The sequence below is a fragment of the Apium graveolens genome, chromosome 2 (assembly GCF_009905375.1).
Source record: "Apium graveolens cultivar Ventura chromosome 2, ASM990537v1, whole genome shotgun sequence".
Taxonomy (NCBI): domain Eukaryota; kingdom Viridiplantae; phylum Streptophyta; class Magnoliopsida; order Apiales; family Apiaceae; genus Apium; species Apium graveolens.
In genome coordinates, this window is record NC_133648.1 from 64,957,807 (window position 1) to 64,980,733 (window position 22,927).

General features: G+C 35.8%; 2 protein-coding genes across 2 annotated transcripts; one reads left to right on the plus strand and one right to left on the minus strand.

The window, feature by feature from the left end:
• Positions 1 to 733: 733 nt before the first annotated feature.
• LOC141705966 (trihelix transcription factor GT-3b-like) lies at positions 734 to 2,010 on the plus strand. The gene is made up of 2 exons (XM_074508822.1): positions 734 to 1,125; positions 1,255 to 2,010. The coding sequence occupies exons 1-2, from the start codon at positions 838 to 840 to the stop codon at positions 1,792 to 1,794; spliced, it is 828 nt and encodes a 275-aa protein (XP_074364923.1). The 5' UTR covers positions 734 to 837; the 3' UTR covers positions 1,795 to 2,010.
• Positions 2,011 to 15,754: 13,744 nt separating this feature from the next.
• LOC141707473 (omega-3 fatty acid desaturase, chloroplastic-like) lies at positions 15,755 to 18,858 on the minus strand. The gene is made up of 9 exons (XM_074510656.1): positions 18,680 to 18,858; positions 18,004 to 18,562; positions 17,732 to 17,821; positions 17,512 to 17,578; positions 17,317 to 17,409; positions 17,046 to 17,231; positions 16,841 to 16,921; positions 16,366 to 16,503; positions 15,755 to 16,250 (listed from the first exon to the last, which is right to left on the minus strand). Exons 2-9 carry the CDS (start codon positions 18,507 to 18,509, stop codon positions 16,065 to 16,067), a joined length of 1,347 nt encoding a protein of 448 aa, XP_074366757.1. The 5' UTR covers positions 18,510 to 18,562; positions 18,680 to 18,858; the 3' UTR covers positions 15,755 to 16,064.
• Between the last annotated feature and the right edge of the window lie 4,069 nt (positions 18,859 to 22,927).

A 22,927-nucleotide genomic window follows, 5' to 3' on the forward strand; every position in this document is an offset into this window, starting at 1 on the left:
ATTAAGTAGAATTGTTTTGTATATCAGGGGATATCTCTTAGGACTTTGATATATTTTGACCATGAATTCAACTACTAGAATATATTAATTAATAGAATTGACAATGGAAGAACAGACAAAAATGAGGGTCAAACAGTTCTATCCCAATAAACTTATTGTATTGCAATATCTAAATATCCTAAAGACAGATGACACCATAAATTCATCAATATTAAACAAAACCATTTGAACGAATTTTACTAAAGATTATAATAAAATATTTAAAATTTTAAAGAAAAGGAAAGATTTATAGAATCAGAAGGCTTTTACATAGAGTATATATGACAGGGCCTTGTACAGTGTGTGGGAACAAATGGGAATGTAACCAAAGATTTTTATTTTAACATACATACACACTCTGATCACTCTTCTTTATATCTTGTGCATTTAATTTTATATAAGAGGGCAATTATGAAAGGCCTTATTCAGTTAGCGCGTAGGAAGATGAGACTCCCCAGCAGAAAAGCTAGCTAGAAAGAGATTGTTGGACAGATTTTTGGTTCCATTAAATTATAGTATAATGATAACCTGAAGAATATTGTACATTTGACCTCATAATTAATACAACCCAGTATCTTTCTTTAATTTTTCTTTCTCATTTTGACAATTCACACCTTATTTTCACACCACCTTTCTCCTGTATATAAATTGGACACTCATCTTCTCAACCCATTTTTCTAAATTTTCTAGATATTAATGTCATCTCCCAGTTACCCATCCAGCTTCCAATCTAGATCTGTCTCTCTCTATATATACACATAAAATATTATTATTGAGGTATCACTTTTGAGTATTGTGATGGATGCAACCTATCATCTTCATCAGCACCAACAACAGCAGCAGCAGCTATATTATCCTCAACAAAGTGTTAGTATTGATGCAGGTGGTGATAGGTTTCCCCAATGGAGTATCCAGGAAACCAGAGATTTCTTGATGATTCGAGCCGAGTTCGATCAAAAGTTTATGGAGACTAAGCGCAACAAGCTTCTTTGGGAACTCATCTCCTCAAAAATGAAAGAGTTAGGTTACAATCGAAGCCCTGATCAATGCAAATGTAAATGGAAAAATTTAGTCACTCGATACAAGGTACGTATTTATATATGTTCACACAAATACGTCTGTAAGTTAAACGTGCGTAAGCGTCAGGTACGAATTACATGGGTTAATAACGGCATATTTACTATTATTTAACCTTTTTCTATGGTTTTGATATAGGGTTGTGAAACAATGGGGACTGAAGAAATGAAGCAACAATTCCCATTCTACAATGAACTACAATCAATTTTCGGGGCGAGGATGCAGAGAATGCTATGGATGGAAGCAGACGAAGGTGGAGCTAGTGGTTCGAAAAAAAAGGTGACTCAGCTTTCTTCCGATGAAGATGATGAAAATGAAGATAGCGATATTGGAGACAAGAAAGCAGGCAAGGGTAAGAAGAAAAGGAAGACCAAGTGCAGTACTAGTAATACCAACAATTATAATGTGAAGGAGATGTTGGATGATTTCATGAAGCAACAGAAGGAAATGGAAATGCAATGGATGCAAGTAATGGAGGCAAGAGAAGAGGAGAGGAAAATGAGGGAACTGGAATGGAGACAAAGAATGGAAGCTTTGGAGACTGAGAGGATTATGATGGAAAAGAAATGGAGAGAAAGGGAAGAGGAATGGAGATTAAGAGATGAAGCTAGAGCTCAGAAAAGGGATGCTTTGATTGATACACTTTTGAACAAGCTTATAAGAGAAGATCGTAGTTAAAGTTTCTTGGTTCGAGTTCTCTAGAGTTTCAGAATGTCTTTTCACTATGACAACATTTTTTTATTTTGTGTTCTCTCGACTAAATCAACATCTTTTTCATTATAGCAATTCACATAGGTAGGTACTACACATGGTGTATTAATAAACATCCATATAATCCATACACTTGTTATGGAATGATTACATATAAAATATAAAATCCATACATTATAACCCGGATGATTATACCTTCTCATCATACCCATATAAGAGAAGTATCATAGTTAAAGTTTCTTGGTTGAGTTCTGGAGTTTCAGAATGTCTTTTCACCGGGATAACATTTGTTTAGTTTATGTTCTCTCCACTAAATCATCATCTTTTTCATTATAGCAATCCACCTAGGTATATAATGATTAGAGAATCATATATTGTATGGTTATATCTTCTCATTGTACCCATATATATACACAGATATAAGCAATTTCATCTCTTGTTTATAACGTTCTTGAACTTTATAATAAAGTGATGAGAAAATATTGTTAATTTACCTTTCTTTTACTTAGCTCATTAAAAGATTATTATAATTATTCTAATACATTGAAAAGGATGCTTGAAACATACATAATTACATCTCTAAACAAATTCACAAGACTATTAGGTTAAATCTTTATTTAAATTACTATACTTCAAGATCCCCTTTCTTTAACTTAACTTACATCAAATAATTACATGCTCAAATGATTAGGATACTTATATCAAATACCTAAATGATTAGGATACATTCTCCAAAGAAGATCGTCATTTTAATTATACATTATATATGCTTATTTACCCTAGTCAATTGGAATGTTTGTAAAATTGATAAAAGAAATTAAATGTCACATTTTTTTAGCGACCGCATCTAGGGTTTATAGGTTTATTCTTAGGTGAATTCTATAATATATTAATAATAATTTTTTTATCAAAATTTATATATTCTTTAATTTATATAAACACATGAGTCTTTCCATTAAAACTTTAGTTAAGATTGTTTTTACCTTTCCAAATTAATTGTTAGTTTTAGTTCAGATTTTAAGAAAATTAAAGATAACTTTTAAAAATATTAAAAAATTTCAAAGTACATTAAAAATTATTTAATAATTATATTTATAATTTAATTGATAATATGATATATATATATATGTATACATAATTTTATTTAAAAATATGACACACACACATATATATATACATAAATTTCAGCCAAATTTTAATTAATTTAATAAAAATGTTAAAATAAATTATTAATTTAAAACTGTTAACATTTAAAGGAAAATGAATAAATACATATAACACTAAATACTAAGTGTTTCTAGTATCATTTATACTATTAATTTAAATAATGGTAGTGTTATGGATAAAAAAACTAAGGTTATTATTTGCTATATTTATTGCTAAGGTTCGGGAGCTCAAGACCTTTAATGGCTGCTCTCGTATTTCGTAGCTTAATTCTGCCTTTACGAGATGCCTACGTATCTCTGTGAATTAGAGAATCAAGCCAAAAAACGTAGTTCTGATTCGTGGGGTGAGACCCCTTATATAGATGTTGGGATTCCTTGAATTGGACTTGGAATAGGAGACTTGGTGATCAAGTCTCTGATTTATAATGGACTTTGGAGTCCTAAATAGTAGAAAACTGATTCCTTATCCTTCTAGGTCCCTTAGAGGTAAATCTGCAGGGATTTATGTCCTCATTGGGACTCTTTTCAATAGCTGATTTTTTCCTTATTAATTAATTACGAAATTAATTAATATTCAGGGTTTTTGGGCCTTCTTTGTTCAATCAGGCCTGATCTGGTCCATCAGGCCTGATCAATGTATTAACCTTTTTGGTCTGAATGTCATACATCTTCTTATTCGGCCTAGCAGCCCAAATCATTTATAATTAGTGTAATATTTAATTACACAATCAGGATTTATTTATCCCTATCATTTGCCCCCTAACTTTTGGGAAATCGTGTAAGATTTCTCAAAAGTTAAGTTCGTTCATTCCCTTTCAGGGTACCGTTTTTGCGTAAAGTGTGGAGCGACCTACACGTTTACAACGATTTGCCTTGTACGCGGCTTCAGGGTCGTTTAAAAACTCCCCCCCCCCTTTTATTTTCTCACCTTCTCCCTATTTTTAGGGATTTTCTAGTATTTTTTCAGGAATTTCCCTTTTTCCCGGGATTTTTCCAAATTTTCTGCAATTTTCCACAAATATTTTCAAATTTTCAGCCCTTTTTCGACCAGGATCCTAGTCGAAATTTTGACCTGGATCCTAGTCGAATTTCGGGTCAGCTTTGCAATCCTGGTCGAAGGACTTCGACTAGGATCCACAACCTAGATTTCGACCAGGATCCTAGTCGAACCTTCGACCTGGATCTAGGTCGAAAATTTGTCCTTGTTTTGATTCCTGGTCGTAAGGTTTCGACTAGGATTCACGACCTGGATTTCGACCAGGATCCTAGTCGAACCTTCGACCTGGATCTAGGTCGAAAATTCTGTGTTTATTTGCTTCCTGGTCGTTAGATTTCGACTAGGATTCACGACCTGGGCTTCGACCAGGATCCTAGTCGATTCTTCGACCTGGATTTAAGTCTAGGCATCTGTACCCCATACTTGGAAAATGTTTTGCTTGATTCGACCTCGATCCTGGTCTGGGTTTCGACCTCAATCCAGTTCTATTATACCCGTAATTTTCGGGTGTCTGTTCGAAAGATTTCGAGCAGAATTCACGACTTGAAATTCGACCTGAATCCTGGTCTTTTATACCCGTTATTTTCGGGTGTCTGTTCGAAAGATTTCGAGCAGAATTTACGACTTGAATTTCGACCTCAATCCTGGTCTTTTTGGGCTTCCTTCTAATCCAACTTGGATTGGGCCTTTGTTTGGGCCTAATCTTCTTTTTGGGCCTTATATATATTTTTTAGGGCTTTGATTTGGGCTTTGTATTTTTCCAAATCCTAATTGGATTTGGGCCTTTTAATTCCTATTGGGCCTTTTATTAATCTGGGCTTAATATATCAAAAAACTCCTATTGGGCCTCTTATTAATCTGGGCTTAATATATCAAAAAACTCCTATTGGGCCTCTTATTAATCTGGGCTTAATATATCAAAAAACTCCTATTGGCCTCTTATTAATCTGGGCTTAATATATCAAAATACCCTGTTTAGAATTCTCTAAAATTCCCGGGAATTTTATTTAATTTCTTTCGAATTCCCTTGGAATATTCTGGAATGTTCCATTTTCTGGGCTTTTTTATTTGGGCATCTATTCTTACTGGGCTTCTTGTCCTTTCAACTCCACTTTTCCTCCTATATAAAGGAGTGAGTAGGGTCTACTGCTCCTCACTTTTTTATTTCTAAATTCTTCTTCTTTCTTCTTCTATTAAGAATCTCAGAGCAATAACAGTAAGTCGGAGTATCTTAAGCCCCATATCCTTTTTTAGGAGCATTACTTCAGGTAAAATTTCTCCCTTTACTTCTTGTGTTTGTTTTTGCATAGTTTGCGTTTTTAAAATTATCTCTTTATGTGCCCTTTTTTCAGATGGCTGATAAGAAAATGACCCGTTTGACCAAGATAATGTGGCTAGAAAGTCCAATGAATTCCCCATTCGATCAAGGTGCACTTCCTTGATCGATATGATCAACACCAGAGGAGACGAGTACCCGTTTGATGCGCATCTGGACGCGCACGACCATATTAGTGCCTTGCGAGATCCAAAGGAGCTGGAAAAGTTGAGTAGTTATTTCAGAATCAAGGATCCTTTCAAACTGGTTCTTGCAGGTCCGTCTGACAGGGCCTGTCAGTGGAGGAAGGACACATTGTGCGTCTACAGGGATACTCTAAGGGCATGTATCAGACTCCCCTTTCACCTGTTTATCCCTGTTCTTCTAGCTGATGTGGGCATCAGCCCTTGCCAACTCCCTCATAACTCTTGGAGGCTCATTCTGTGCTATTTGTCGCAATGCGCCAAGAACACTGTCCCTACTTCTGTTGCTATTTTCAGAAAGATTTTTCAGTTCAAGAACAGCCCTGACAAGAATCCTGGTTGGATTTCTTTAAATCAGCGCCCAACTATTCCCCGCATAGTGAACGGAAAGTCCATCCCTGACAACAACTTGGGATGGAAGAAAGATTTTCTGTTTGTTGTTTGGGAGGGTGGCGATTGGGGCACCCTATTTCGCTCGTCTTTTGGGCTAGTTGTAGATGGGAGCCCAAATGATATAGTTTTATCTGAGGAGGAGACAAGAGCTTTCAACCTCCTTACGCAAGATAATGGGACTTCCCATTCTTGGGATCTTATTAGGGAGACCGTTCTTGCAGAACGCGGCCTTTCTCCCGTCCCTAAGAAGAGTAAGTATCCTTCCTTATCTAGTTTTTTTTGTTCCTTCTATCTTCCATTTCACTAACTTCTCAACTTACTTATCTCATGTGTTGCAGTGGCTGAGAAAATTGAGGAGGCTACAAAGCCTAAAGACCTGGAGACGACCAGGATGAAGCGTGCTGGAAAGGTCTTTAAAGACCCGCGCCTTGGGGATCGCTTCCCGGAGTTCCTACTCCAAGCAATGGAACCAGGCGAAGAAGGCCCCAACCAAGTTTTACGTACCAAGCAAAAAACCAGGGTCTTATTTTCAACCTGCTTGGGGAATCCGGGGCAAGGATTCGATTGTCGGCAGCACAGCGTTTGCCAAGGAATGGTCTAAGCATTCCATCTCCCCGGTTGACTATCAAGACTTTATCCTTCAACAGGACTTAGAGGGGAACGAGCTTTTCATTGCTCAGGCTTTGGCGACGGTACGTCTTTTTCCTTAGCCCTTCATAGTTGCCCTTTTTGATTTTTCCGTCTCTTACTTTTGCTATGTTTCTTGTAGGCGAACGCCCATTTTCAAGGGGCGATTCACCAAGCCAAGGCTTGGAAGGTTGGCCTGGAGGACGCGAACAAGAAGCTAGAGGAGGCCAACCAAAGAATAGAGGCCCTTGAAGCCCAACTTGCCTCTTCTACTTCTGACCTGGAGACGGCCCGGGCCGAAAATGTTATCCTCAAGGCTCAGAAGGATAAAGCCTTTGACGGCTGGATGGACACTCAGGAGTTCAAGGATTTAATGGGGGAGCACGATGCTCTCCTTCATCCAGTTAGCTATAAGGAAGGCTGGGATACCACTGTGGAGGCCATTCAGGACGAATTTCCAGAAGTCTTCGAACAGTCCTCCTTCCCTTGCCCTGTGTGAGTTCCAGCACTTGGGGGTGTTACAGACAAACTTGGTGACTTGATCAAGGACGGCCCATCGGGGAGTCAAGGCCAAGGCCAAAAGAGGAAGGAGCTCGAGTCCAGATCTGAAGAGGAGGAAATTTCTTCTAAGGAGGAGCCTGAGCCCGTTATAAAGAAGGCCAGGGTGGAAGAACCTCCAAAGGCAGCGCCTCCTAAACCAGCGTCTCCTGCAGCATCCAAAGCGTTTGAAGGTAGTTCCGAGGGAACCTCTGCGGAGACTTCTAAGGGGACGACTGAGACATCCGGGGAGACTTCAGATAGTGGTTCCGAAGAATCCCAGCCTTCCAAGGCCTAAGTTTTTTTATGTATTTCTTCTTTATTAGACATTATTTGAACTTTGTAATTGACTTTTATTGTTTACAGTCGTATTTTGCCCAAGTATCATCGTATTTTTATTTTGATTTTTTAAACTCAAGTTTATAACTTCGTTTTATCTTTCACAATGCAATCAATCCAATAGGCCAAGATTAAGTTGAAGGTTTTATACTATAACTTGGTATTCTAGATACCTTACATGAAATGGGTTCAACCCTAATAAAATCTAAACATATCTTCTACATAGAAAAATTCTAAGCAAGCAAAGCTTCAAGGTGCTTTTAAACCTACTTGTCATTCTGACAAGTGAGAATCGTACTTTAACTATTTTACACATAGTAAACCTTCAGGTTTTGTGCATGCCAAGTTCTCGGGACTTCAAAACCATCCATAGTCTCCAGCTTGTAGGTTCCTCTACCCTGAATGCTCTTGACTTTGTACGGCTCTTCCCCATTTGGGGCAAGTTTCCCTTTCTGCCCTACACCAGAAGCTTCCACTTTCCTTAAAACTAAATCACCTTGTTTGAAGAATCTTTCTTTAACCCTTAGGTTGTAGTAGAACGAAGCTTTTTTCTGATATTCCACTATCTTCGCATGTGCCTCATCTCGTACTTCATCAATTAGATCCAGGGCTAACCTTTGCCCTTCTTCATTTTCCTCAGCATTGAAAGCTTGAATCCTGGGGGAGGAATGTGATATCTCTACAGGAACAACTGCTTCTACACCATATGCTAACATGAAGGGAGTTGCTCTAGTCGTGACTCTACAGGTAGTCATATAGGCCCATAGTATGGGGAGTATTTCATCCACCCAGTTATTCCTTGACTTCTCGATCCTCTTCTTTAGTCCATCCAGGATTATTCGATTGGCCACTTCCGTTTGCCCATTGGCTTGCGGATGAGCCACAGATGTGAATCGTAACTCAATTTCATTTTCCTCACAATACTTCTTGAACTCCTCTTTGTTGAACTGTGCTTCATTGTCAGTGACTAGGTTGCGGGGAATTCCATACCGGCACATAATACTTTCCTACAGGAATTGTGCGACCTGCTTAGTTATGATCTTGGCCAAGGGTTTGGCTTCAATCCACTTGGTGAAATAATTAATGGCCACAATCATAAACTTCCTTTGTGACGTGGCCATGGGGAAAGGCCCTAATATATCCATTCCCCACATAGCAAAAGGGATGGGCGAGTTGATAGAGGTCAGCATCTCGGGGGGTTGTCTAACAACTGGTGCGTGCTTCTGACAACGGTCACATTTTTTCACATATTCTTTGGCATCAGCCATCATTTCTGGCCAATAAAAACCTAAACGGGTTATCTTATGAGCCAAGGCCCTGCCCCCCAAATGTTGCCCGCATATGCTTTCATGTACTTCTTCAAGAGCCAAGTGAGCCTCATCAGGCCTGAGACATCTTAAGTAGGGAACCACGAAAGATCTTTTATACAGAATTCCATCTATCAAAGAGTATCTTAGTGCTCGAACAACCAATTTTCGTGCTTCAGTAGCATCATTTGGTAACCAGCCGGTTTGAATGTGAGCCTTAATGGGATCAATCCATGACGTCCCCAAGCCTATAGGAGCCACAAGCTTAACATCAATGCTCCGTGTTTTCAAAACATGATAGTATACACTTCCAAGTTCTTCCATCTCAGATGAAGCAAATTTTGACAACGCATCTGCCTTAGCATTTTCCTCCCTTGGAATGTGTTCAACATGGCATTCATCAAATTGGGTCATCACGGCCCTTACTAGGCGGACATACTTAGCCATCGTCTCATCCATTGCCTCAAACTCTCCCTTCACCTGGGATATGACCAACTTCGAGTCTCCACAGACTTTTAAGTTCTTGACTCTAAGTGTCCCTGCTAAGACAAGACCAGCTATCAGAGCTTCATATTCTGCCTCACTGTTTATGGTTGGGAAGTCTAGCTTCATGGCATACTCAATTAAGAACCCATCGGAGCTTTGTAAAACCAAACCTGCTCCACTTGAATTTGTTTTTGATGCTTCATCAAAATAGAGAACCCAGTATTCTTTTTCCTTATTAACCTTCTCTTTATCCCCCTTATCAACTTCCTTGTCTTGAGATATGTTATCTTCCTGCCCCTCGACTTCTTGGTTGGGTACGGTACATTCCACCACGAAGTCAGCTAGTGCCTGGGCTTTTATTGCCATTCGTGGCTTATACTTGAGATCGAATTCTCCCAGCTCTATTGCCCACTTGATCAATCTCCCACTTGCCTTGGGACTGTGAATGATATTTCTCAGGGGCTGATTCGTTAGCACCTCAATCTGATGAGCCTGAAAGTAAGGACGCAGCTTTCTCGAAGCCATTACCAAGGCTAGAGCAAATTTCTCAATAGTTGAATAATTCAACTCAGCACCATGCAGAATTTCGCTGACATAGTCTACGGGTTTCTGGACTTTCAGTTCCTCCTTAACCAATACAGCGCTCAAGGCACTCTCTGAAACAACTAAGTACAAGAGTAAAATTTCATTCAAAACTGGCTTGGCCAACAACGGGGCATGTACCATATATTTCTTCAATTCTTCGAAAGCCTTCTGATTTTCCTCACTCCATACAAAGTCCTTAATGTTTTTTAGTGACTTGAAGAATGATAGGCACTTGTCTCCTGACTTGGAGATGAATCGTCCCAATGCAGCAACCCTTCCTGTGAGCTTCTGAACATCCTTGATAGTTTTTGGTGGTTCCATGTCCCGGATTGCCTTTATTTTATCGGGGTTAGCCTCGATCCCTCTCTTGGAGACCATCAATCCCAAAAAATTTCCAGATCCTACTCCGAATGCACACTTCGTAGGATTTAACATCATTTTGTGGTACCTCAGGACCTCAAAAGTTTCCCTTAAATGGGCTATATGATCAGTCTTTACTAGACTCTTGACTAACATGTCATCAACATAAACTTCCATAGTCTTGCCAATAAGATCCTTAAAAATTTTATTTACCAACCTTTGATAGGTGGCTCCTGCGTTCTTGAGACCAAACGCCATAATAAGATAACAATAAACACCAAAGTCGGTGATGAATGATACCTTTGGAATGTCGTCCTTGTGCATCTTGATCTGATTGTATCTACTAAATCCATCCATGAAGCTCAGCATTTCATGCCCAGCAGTGGCATCTATCAAAGTATCGATCCTTGGTAACGGAAAACAGTCCTTAGGACATGCATCATTTAGATCAGTGAAATCCACACACATCATCCATTTTCCATTAGCCTTCTTCACCATTATAGGGTTTGCTAACCACTCTGGAAATTGAATCTCCTCAATGAAACCAGCTTCCAAGAGCTTCTCCACTTCCTGTTTTATAGCTTCTTGCCTTTCTGGAGCAAAACTTCTTTTCTTTTATTTTACCGTCTTCCGATTTGGGTCCACATTCAGCTTGTGAGTAATCAGTTCTGGGTCTATGCTGGCATATCAGCTGCTGACCATGTAAAAACATCACTATTTTCTTGCAAAAATTTCACCAACTTCCCTCTAAAGGGCTCCTCGAGCGTTGCTCCAATAAAAGTCACCTTCCCAGGATCTTCGGGGGCCAAAGGAATTGAAACCAAGTCTTCTGCTGGCTTTCCCCTTTTCTCATCATTCTCTCGGATATCCAAATCTTCAATAGGAAGAACCTGCCCCCCAACTCCATCTGCCCTCAAAGAGGCCACATAACAGCTTCTAGCCATTTTTTGATCTCCTCTTTCTTCTCCAATCCCATCTCGAGTTGGAAACTTCATAACCGAATGATAAGAAGAAGGGACTGCCTTGAAGGCGTGTATCCCTGTTCTTCCCATGATAGCGTTGTAGGTCGAACTAGCCTTCACCACCATAAAGTCCAACATCTAAGTTGCTTGCCTTGGTTCCTGTCCTATAATTGTTGGCAACTTGATTATTCCTTTTACGGGGCATTCCACTCATGCGAATCCATATATCGGCATGCCGGTTGGGGTCAATTGGGAGTCATTATATCCCATCCTTAAAAAGGTGTCATGGAGCAAAATATCCACTGAAGCACCATTATCCACAAGGACCCTTCTTACCGGGCTGTTCCCTATTATCGGGGTTATGACCAACGGATCGTCATGGGGAAATTTTACACCCTCCAGATCAGAATCATCAAAAGACATTGTTACTCTTGTCCTGGCTCTCTTCGGGGCTTCCCCAACAATATGCATAACTTCTCGAGCATATGCTTTCCTGGACTTCTTGGATAACCCAGCAGCAGTTGGTCCTCCAAAAATTGTGTTGATCACAGGCCCTTGGGGGCGCGGTCCTCTGAAGATTCTATTTATCACCGGTCCCCTAGGTTGGGGATTTCGCCCCTGATCTTCTTGATCTCTCCTTCGGTCATCAAAGTTCCTTCTCACGTTGTTGCTTCTATCCCCTCCTTCTCCAGTGTATTTGTTCAATCTTCCTTTTCGAATGAGGAACTCAATTTCATCTTTTAGTTGCCTACACTCATCGGTGTCATGACCAACATCTTTGTGAAATCTGCAATACTTGCTCTTATCTAGCTTGGCAGGAGCAGCCTTTAAAGGCTTAGGCCAACGAATATCTCTATCTTTCTCGATCTCCATCAAGATCTGGCTTCTAGGAGCATTCAGTTTAGCGTATTCAGTGAACTTTTGCCCAGGTCCTCCCTTCTTGGGGGTTGAATCAGAGTTTTGCTCGGTTCTAGGATACTTGTCCTTAGCAATATACTCCAGATCAGTTTTCCGCTTCTTGCCTCCAGTGGGCTCATTACTTACTACGGTCTTCCTCATACTTTCTTCAACCTTGATATACTTCCCTGCCCTATCCTGGAGCTGCAACATGCTTTCAGGGGGACGTTTGGCCAAGGACATCTTAAAAAACTCATCCCTAGTTCCTTGTTGCAGTGCTATCATGGCTACCTTATCATCAAGGTCTGGGACTTTTAAAGCCTCCTTTGTGAAACGATTCAGGTAATCTCTCAAGGATTCCTTTGTTCCCTGCACAATGCTTATAAGAGATGCTGAACTTTTCTCATGGACTCTCCCACTGATGAATTGCTTAATAAAAGCATGACTTAATTCTCTAAACGAACCAATAGAGTTTGGGGGCAAGCGACTATACCACCTTTGAGCCATGCCCAACAGGGTTTGAGGAAAGGCCCGACACTTAATAGCATCATTCACGAGCTGCAACAGCAGTGCATTAGAGAATGTTCTAACATGATTAGCGGGATCTTCTGTGCCGTCATAAGCCATTATGGTTGGCATCTTGAACTTCCTTGAGACATGGGCATTCATTATATCTTCAGTGTAGGGCGGAGTAGGATCATCAGGATCTCCACGGGGAAGAAGATTGCTTGGATCAGCCCTTGGGACAACAGTCCTTCTCTGCACTGGACCATCCAGGTCTATGATGGGAGGAGGATTTCTCCCCCTAGGAGGTGCTGGGGGTCTGGTGGTTTAGTGCGCCTCTAGGTCGTGCCTCAGCCTTTGAATCTCAACCTCGTGAGCCCTGATTCTTTCCTGCACTTCTTAGGGATTCGTCCCTTGGGTGCTTTGAGGGCGTTGGCTACCATCAGCCATCGGCTCTTTGCCCGCATGTCTCCTTCTTGGGGCTACTTCATCATCCGAAGATTCTGAGTCTCTCTCAGTGTAAGAACCAAAAAATTCCTGATCCTCAGGAATATGAGCCAAACCTCGTATGTATGGGGGCGAACGCCCTCGCGCTTCACTACATCCAGCATGTCCACTTCCTCCAACCTCGGGGTAAAGGGTCATCCCATAAGGGGGGGTTAGTAGTAACAAAAGTTGAATATTCGTACCCGACGGGTCGAGAATTCACAGGTATATGTACTTGTTGAACTTGAGGATTCGTACCTTGAGTAGCCGAGGGGATCGTCCCTTGTGGCTGAGGTTCAGTTGCCCCTATCTGGGCTTCTCCTTGCATGGTTGCATAGGTTGAGTGAGGAGGCACCTCCACCGTCGAAGAAATCACTTGGGTTACCCCCGTTGGTGTTCCTCCTCCAAGGGCTCTAACTGTTCTCCGTGTTCTCGTCATGGTTATTGCTGTTCGATTCCCACAGACGGCGCCAAATGTTATGGATAAAAAACTAAGTTTATTATTTGCTGTATTTATTGCTAAGGTTCGGGAGCTCAAGGCCTTTAATGGCTGCTCTCGTATTTCGTAGCTTAATTCTGCCTTTACGAGATGCCTACGTATCTCTGTGAATTAGAGAATCTAGCCAAAAAACGTAATTCTGATTCGTGGGGTGAGACCCCTTATATAGATGTTGGGAGTCCTTAAATTGGACTTGGTATAGGAGACTTGGTGATCAAGTCTCTGAATTATAATGGACTTTGGAGTCCTAAATAGTAGAAAACTGATTTCTTATCCTTCTAGGTCCTTAGAGGTAAATCTGCAAGGATTTATGTCCTCATTGGGATTCTTTTCAATAGCTGATTTTTCCCTTATTAATTAATTACGAAATTAATTAATATTCAGGGTTTTTGGGTCTTCTTTGTTCAATCAGGCCTGATCTGGTCCATCAGGCCTGATCAATGTATTAACCTTTCTGGTCAGAATGTCATACATCTTCTTATCGGGCCTAACAGCCCAAATCATTTATAATTAGTGTAATATTTAATTACACAATCAGTATTTATTTATCCCTATCAGGTAGATACAAGGAGGAAAGTGTGGACTTGAGTTTAAGAAATACATTATATAATTATAAATATTATGAACATAAAATAATTTAATGTTTTGGTGTTTGATTTTAAGAATGTTTTTTAGTTTAAATTTTTATTTTTTGTTGAGAAAATTAAAAAATATTTTTATCGGTGAGATTTTAACTTCTATATTTATTTGCACTGTAGAAGATTTAGTAAGAGTTATTTTATTACATTATTTTAGAAAGATATCAAAAAAGCAACAATAATTGTTTAAGAAACCCATTATTTAAATATTTTTTTAGAAGGAATATTTCACAAAGTTATGCAAGAGTTATTTTACAAAATTATCATGTTTCATGATAACATTAAATTTTAAACACATAATAGTATAGATAATTAATGTTATAAACTATTTATTTTTTTTCACAATATATTTAGTTGGCTTTACAATACCAAAAATGTTTAGAATTAATATATTTATAAGTAATAAAGAAGATAGAGAGATAAATTTGAAAAATCATAATTATAATAAGCACTTTATGTGCATATGTTAAATTAAAGGATGATCATAAAAAAAATAGTGTGCGTGGCTTAGGATCTTAGGACACAGCTCGCTCCTGGTGACATCCCCGTAGAAAAGAAATGGTATACAGGTATACGGATAACACTAGCCAAATTAGAGCATCCCAACCATATTTTTTATAATGGTTAGCTAAAATAATAATATATAATAATTCATTTTCTAAATTATAAAAAAGCAAAAAGGTAGTTTTAACCATATTTTATATAATGAGTAATTTAAATAATATAAAATAATTCATTCTCTAAATTATAAAAAAATAAAAAGATAGTTTGCTACAATAATATTCTCTATAGTATGTACTATAATTTAAAATGATTAATTTTTAAAGTAGATATGAAACTCAAGAAAATTTTAATAAATGGGAGATAAGCTGCATTGAAGATGAAACTATATCATCTGCTTGAGTTCTGTGCCATGTGGCCACAGTCAATATTTTACATAATGAATTAAAAGGGTTGTTGATACTCTGCACTTTTTTTAAAACCGGTCATCCATACTTATTTGTTTCATGTATAAGAAAAAACCCAACGTGACATCTTTATCTGGGAAAAACATGAACAGGAGTTTCTAAAGAATTCCTGCTTGTTTGCTTTCTTTTCTCTCCAAAAAAGGTATTCTAAATGGGGTATAAGCTCTGATGTAATTAAGCTAGCAAGATCACCAATTCAATAAGCACCTTTAAGTGATGGATTTCCAAACATGGATAGGATTTGAAGCAAATGAACATGAAAACTGTGCAACTTCTGTGAAACCATCGATGCACTAAAGCAGCTTCGTAAACAACTCAACAAAACAGCCTAAACAAAATGCTATGGAGTTTTTAGTAATCTTTTTCAAGAATCCACACTGCAACTTGTATGACAAACAACAAGCTGACAAGTAGAGCATGTATCATTGTAGGGTTTATGCAAGAAAGATTGATGCATTTGTAACGGAAGGATGCTCAACTTGTGAATAGTGAAATGCAATGCCTTCTCAAGTTCTATTTACAAACTACGGCACAGCAAACCAATCAAATACAGGATGAAAACTTGGTCTATATGCTTGAAGGAAAAGATGTAGGTGGCTGCCCTTGTCACATGAACACTATGTTCTCCACTCTCATAACAAAGAAATAGGGTATAATGTGTATAATGGTTTCATTATATCATGTTATTCCAATTGTCTATTACACAAAAGAATTTGATACAGTACACAATATTTGCTACTGTCATTCAGGCACATGTATACATATTTCTATGACTAGCACCTCAAGTTTATGGAATACAATAATTAATAAAGAGACTTCTTTTCAATTCGAAAAGAAGCATAACTCTATAATTTGCCTACTAGCTTTACCACCTCTTTGCTTTAGCAATTAAAATCCTGGTCTATCAATGTAAAGGTATGATCGATATGCTTTCAAACTTCTTAATACAAATTCTTAAGACCTTGGCCTCATGTTGATTTAGTAGAGTTGCTAAGTTGGGGGTCCCTTTGATAGTATACTATATCCCCAGTATCACTAACATAGTGGTCTTGTTTCAAGCTTTTAGTTAAATCTTCGATAAGGTGAACAGGTAGAGGACTTGACTTTTTTGGTTCCCGGTAGTACTTGCCAAGCACAGGCTTAGCTGCCATTGTCTGTAATATCAAATTTAAAAAAAGAAGAAGCATGTTATTAAAATTCTACATGTAATTGTTTCATGATAGAATATGCATTGTATTTTCTCAAGAAATTTTATTGAAAAATACTAACCGCCTCCACCAAGTGGTAATGGGGGATCTGAGGAAAAAGATGGTGTATCACATGGGTACCAATATCATGGTGGATATTGTTTATCCATCCATAGTCACGGTCAACGGTGGTAAGTCCTCCCCTCAAGTAGCTCCATTCCTATATCAGGAATTTAAGTTTTTTTTTAGATAATTTCAAAACAGAAATACCATGAGTTGCAAGGAAGAAATTTCTAGAATCATCAATTAGTCTCTGTAAACACCATTTAAGGATGCAGCCATCTTCTTGTAATGGTGATATAATCTCTTTGACTATCAGATCAAAAACGGACTAAATTCTTATATTAAAACCACGCTGATGCAGGGCAAATAACGAATTTGATTTAATATTGCAGTTACTACATTGACTATCAGATTAAAAATAGACTGAATTATTATATTAAAACCACGCTGATGCAAGGAAAATAATGAATTTGATTTAATATTGTAGTTACTACCTTGCCGCGATACCAAGGAAGTTTCTCTTCATGACCATGATGATGCAAATAGGTGACAAAATCAAGCCACATCACAAAACCCTGAACAAGTCAAAAATAAGAAAATCCCCTGGTTAGACAAACTTTAATTTTATATCATTATTTTTATAAATTAGGTACAAATTAGAAGATATACAAAAAAAATGTAACAAACTATGAACTGTACCCAGTACGGAACACCATAGAGTTTCAGCATTTGGATTGGACCAAGTACAAAAGACATTCCAACAAGCAAAGCCGCCATTGTTGTCCAACATATAGTTGATGTTATCACATCTTTCCTCTCATTTGGCACAAATAAGTTGCTGTTTGGATCAAAGTGAGAACCAGTCTTTCCTGGACTTCTACCCCACTGTTAAATGATGGTCAATAGTCATTAGCATAAAATACTTTTATTTATACATCAAATTTAGTAATTTATAGACCAGAAAACTTACTAGGTAAAAAGGATATGCAAGCATGGGAAAGGGCAAGGTGAACTTCAACAACCGTGTCACAATATCTAAGCTCCTATATAGCTTTTCAGGTAACTGCAAACATATATGCAAATTAAAAAAAATACTTCAAGCTCAAAACTAAATCAACTGGAGCATCAATAATAATCTATGGCTATGAAGAGAAGAAACAGCTACCGGATGCCATGATTCATCATTTTCAACATGCCCATGATTCTGATGATGAGTCCTGTGACTAATTCTCCTGCAAAAATCAACAAAATTGTAGTGTTTTTTCTTAATCACATAGTTTTTTAAACCTCTAACTTTAACAACCAACACAGATTGCCTAGTGAAAGCAAAGCACTTTAACATATTAGCTATCAATAAAAGAAGTGCGAAATCATCAAGAGCATACCATCCATGATATGGCACAAGAATTGAAGAATGCAGAATATGTCCAACCACACTATTCAATTTGGGATTGTTCGAGAAGCTACCGTGACCACTAAAAATCAAAACAAAAGAAAAACCTTTAACAAACCAAAACAAGCAAAAGGGTGCCCAAATCAAGCAGCAAGAAAGCCATAACAATTGATAACATATAACCAAAGCAAAAGGCCATAACTAACAAACATAACTATATATAGTTACATACACACATATGTAAATTGTGGAAGTAGCAATTACCAATCATGACCAAGAACAAAAAGAGCCCAAAACATAGTACCCTGAGCAACCCAATACAAAGGCCAAACAAGCCAATGATTGACATAAGCAGCAGCAACTGCTAATCCAAGAACAACAGCAACATCTCTAACAACATAACTCATCGATTTCAATGGATCTTTAACCCAACAATGCTTTGGAATTGCTGCCCTAACATCTGCTAACTTAAATGGAGGCACTGCAGCAGGATCAAACTCCTCAACTTCATCAACACCCCCATTAAAAATTTGATATTTTTCATCTTCTTCTTCTAAAGGAGTAATAATCTTGAATGGAGCACTCACTTTTGGGACAAAAAGACTGGTTCTTGAAAACCCATTTGAAGAACACAAATTTAAAGCAATTGGCTTAGTGTTTAGATGTAAAGATCCAATCTTTGGTGGATTAGAGATCAACCCAGTTCTGGGTTGTGAAAAAATCGGAGCAAGAGGCTTAAACCCACATTCTGATAAAACCCAAGTTGCCATTAGAGACCCTAATTGAGATTTTATTCACGAATTTAATTAGGGTCTTTCTAAACCTATAAATATGAAGTAAATCAATTCAAAAACCAAAGAAAAGAAAAGGAGGTTCTTGTTAAAAAAAAAGGATTGACAAATGAAAGAAGACAATAAAAGTTTGGTATTGTTTTACTCACCAATTGGAAGTGAGACCTCTATATATAATAGTATGAGATACGTTTGTATGTATGTATATTTTGTGTGCGTAGATTGCAGTCCCGTGAGATCAGGCTGCTTTGGAATAAGTAGGTCTGCGAACAGAGCAAATGTAGCTGTCTATATGGAGGCTGATGATGTCAATTGTTATGTACTCACTCACGATTACGAAGTTGCGTATTTATAGCAGGGCTGTAAATTGCGACCCACTGTCCGGTATCTGGTCTTAAATCTGGTTTGAAAATATAACACATGATTCATATCCGGATAAAATATGATTCTGGATACTAGTACTTTTATATGTGCTCAGATTATATTTCATATTTTTTCTTTAAAATGATCCTACCCGAATGTGATTTGTGATCCTATTTGGATTAAACTTGAACATGAATTATAAATTTAACTCATTATATTTCTAGGTAAATATCAATTTTATAATTTATTAATATCTTATATAAATATAATTTATTATAAAATATAATTTATTTACCCTTAAAATGGAAAAATAATAATCGTATATAAATTATACATCATATATTTAAGCTTTTAATTTATTATTATTTAGTATATTTATAACATTATATCTATTTTAGAATAAATAAATATTTTATATTATTAATGGATCATATTTGACTCGGATCCGATAGATTATAGCTATCCGGTTAAAAAAAATGAAAATAGGATACTGGCTCATATCTGATTTGGATCCGAAAATCTAATATCCGGGATCATAATTTATCCGAATAAAATTATATATGATCCAAATCTATCACCCGAATCATTTTTCACCCCTAACTTTTAGTCAGGAGATTATTAGGCATGCCAAAATCACAATAATCTTAATTAAACTATAATAATACCGATATAATTTGAGTAAACTACATTTTGATCATCTTTTATCATCACAATCTCATTTTGGTCATCTTTCATCATCATAATAGTTAGTTTTTCATATAAAATAATGCTCAATCTAAATACAGAAATCATGCACAATTACAATTTTAAGATTCAAACTAGCCACATATTAAATTTAATATTTATAGAATTATTTAAAAATAAACAAAGGTGCATGATAATTTTTGCTATTTATTTTTTATCATAAATTAAAAATATTTAGAATGAGATTATAATTATATATTAATTATTTTTAATGTTTAATTACTTACATAATAATTATATAATAAAAATAAAATATAAACAATATTAATGAAGACGCGTGCATTGCACTGGTAATATGTTAGATATATTATAATATCTAGACTATTATAAAATACATAAAATATTAAAAAAATCCGTAAGGTACATGCTTTTTTTGACATAATTAATTTGCCTAATTACCCTTGTATAATTTTAAAAGTTATTTTTACTTAGTTATCGTTATTTAATAATTTTATGACATTTTATATCTTAAATCTATATTAATCCTAATTAGTCTATAAATTAATTATCTTTTTCAAATAAAACACGTTATCTTTTTTTTTTCAAACTAAAAAAATCTTTTATTCCAAAAATATTAGGGAAACTAGCAACATATTAAATTTAATATTTATAGAATTATTTAAAAATAAACAAAGGTGCATGATATTTTTTGCTATTTATTTTATTATCATAAATTAAAAATATTTAGAATGAGATTATAATTATACATTAATTATTTTTAATGTTTAATTACTTACATAATAATGATATAATAAAAATAAAATATAAAATATATTAATGAAGACGCGTGCATGACACGGGTTATATGTTAGATATATTATGATATCTAAACTATTATAAAATACACAAAATGTCAAAAACAATTCGTAAGGTACATACTTTTTTTCCTACATTATTAATTTTCATAATTACCCTTGTATAATTTTTAAAGTTATTTTTACTTAATTATCCTTATTTAATAATTTTTATGACATTTTATATCTTAAATCTATATTAATCCTAATTAGTCCATAAATTAATTATCTTTTTCAAATAAAACACGTTTTCTTTCCTTTTTTTCAAACTAAAAAATCTTTTATTCCAAAAATATGAAGGAAATTTTATTTAATAAAAATATATATTATAATTAATAATAGCTTCTATTTTAATAATAATTTATATATAAATCAATTACATTTATCTATTAATTTTTTTTTCTTTTTCAACTAAAACACCTCAATTTAAAAAAAATATTATAATTTTTAATAACTAATTAATTAGGTTTTCCAGCTAAAACATGTCACCGGTTTTAAATAAAAAATATTCTATTTTTCCCAAAATAATATTGCACTAATTATAGAATAATTATATTTAAATATATTAAAAATTATATTTAAAAATACTAGAAATGAATTTAAAAGGTTCGGTTCTAAATTACAAGGTTCAAATTGCCGGGTGGTGTATATTTTGTGTAATCTAAATTGGAGCGTTTGGCAGATAGTTACGAGTAATTTTTTTTATTTTGTCACGGTAGATAAAATCTCAAATAGAAATTGTACCCAGATATAATATAGAATAAAAGGAGTTTTCTTCCTATAATAAAATTTATCATTTAACCAAAAATTATGCATAATGACCTTGGAAACATAAATAGTAACGCATTAATGTCCGAAAAGAGAACACCCGAATTAAATAAAAGAAAAGCATGAACATTTTTCTGAAATATACGATGGAGCTGACTACTTGATTGTTTCAAAACATCGAATATCGATCATAGACCAATTATTATCAGGTCCAAATATGCACCTTCAGTTCCACTGTTCCGATATCAAACCTAAAATTTATGACAATAAAAAAAGTTGATTAAGTTATAATATAATTATAGAAATTAAAAGATATTATATTCTCTAAATTAAAATTTAACTAAGATAAATACCGAATAGTCCAGACTAAAAAACAAATTCAATAATATGAAAATAATAAAAGTAATTTGTAAGTCTAACCAAAGGGATTCCACCGAAGGGATTTCGTTGATAAGACACATATCAAAATAACTAGGCAATTTTAAAGAGTTATAAAGCGATTTCAGATAAAAATTAAATAAAAAATTCAAATAACAGAGATACAAATTATCCCTCAATGATTAATTAAAATAAGAATATGTAACTTCTTACTCATAAAATGAAAACATGAAATCTAAATATGACATTAAAATATAACATAATTTAGCAACTACATCCAATATCAAAACTTAGAGACCTAGTTTAGTTATACACGTAGTTACTAGTAATTTACTCTCTTGGATATATATTTTAAATTATATATAAGGTATAATTTAATAACTAATATAATAATTTGTGCTAAATACGAGCCATTTTCCAGCGTTTCATAATAATATCTATCGATTTAATTTTTAGATGTTAAATTAGTTATTTTATTCACATTGAATTTTTTTGATAAGTAGTAATGAAATTTTTATGTTGTCGAGATAAGTAAAACTAAACTGAAATTTTAAAGGTTCAATTATCTATGACATGTAATTACATGTTCAATTTTTTGTTAATTGATAAATTCTGCAATGTAAAATTTTATATTAAAAGAAATAATATCTTAGTATGATGATTCAAGTATTTTATCACTTTATATTTTTTTTTTGACGAAAAGCTGTGAATTTTATTAACTCATCAAATCCAACTCAATACAGTCTTTAACGATACTAGGAATAGACAATCTATTAAAACTACGACCTGGGATAGAACATGATTCCCTAGCAAGTTGATGGGTAACCATATTAGCAGATCGTTTCACGTATAACAACTCCACATTGTTTAGACGGCACATTAACTCTCTACAAGCCGAGATAACTACACCAAATCGAAACCTCATCCGAGTTTTGCACCTGATAGCCTGAACAGCAACAAGACAATCTGATTCAAACTGAACTTTTGGCCACTGCATCGTATCAACCCAACTCAAAGCTTCTTTTATGGTCATGGCTTCTGCTAGAACTGGAGGAACAAGCTCATGAACTACCAAATATTTTGCTTCCAAAAGCTGACCTGTACAGTCTCGAGCAACCATTCCAAAACCCACCTCCTCACTAGTTTCAAAAATTGCTGCATCAACTAATACCTTAACTATATTTGGTTGGGGCTTGACCCAGCTAGGAGCTCCATCCCCCTCCGATTGAGGTTGAAGACGGATCACATAGGACCTGTTTTGGGCTAATATCCATTGTGTAAGGTATTGCTTCGCTGTTGCTAAAACTTTGTTCACTGTTGAGTGTTTCTGGTTCCATATTAAATCATTCC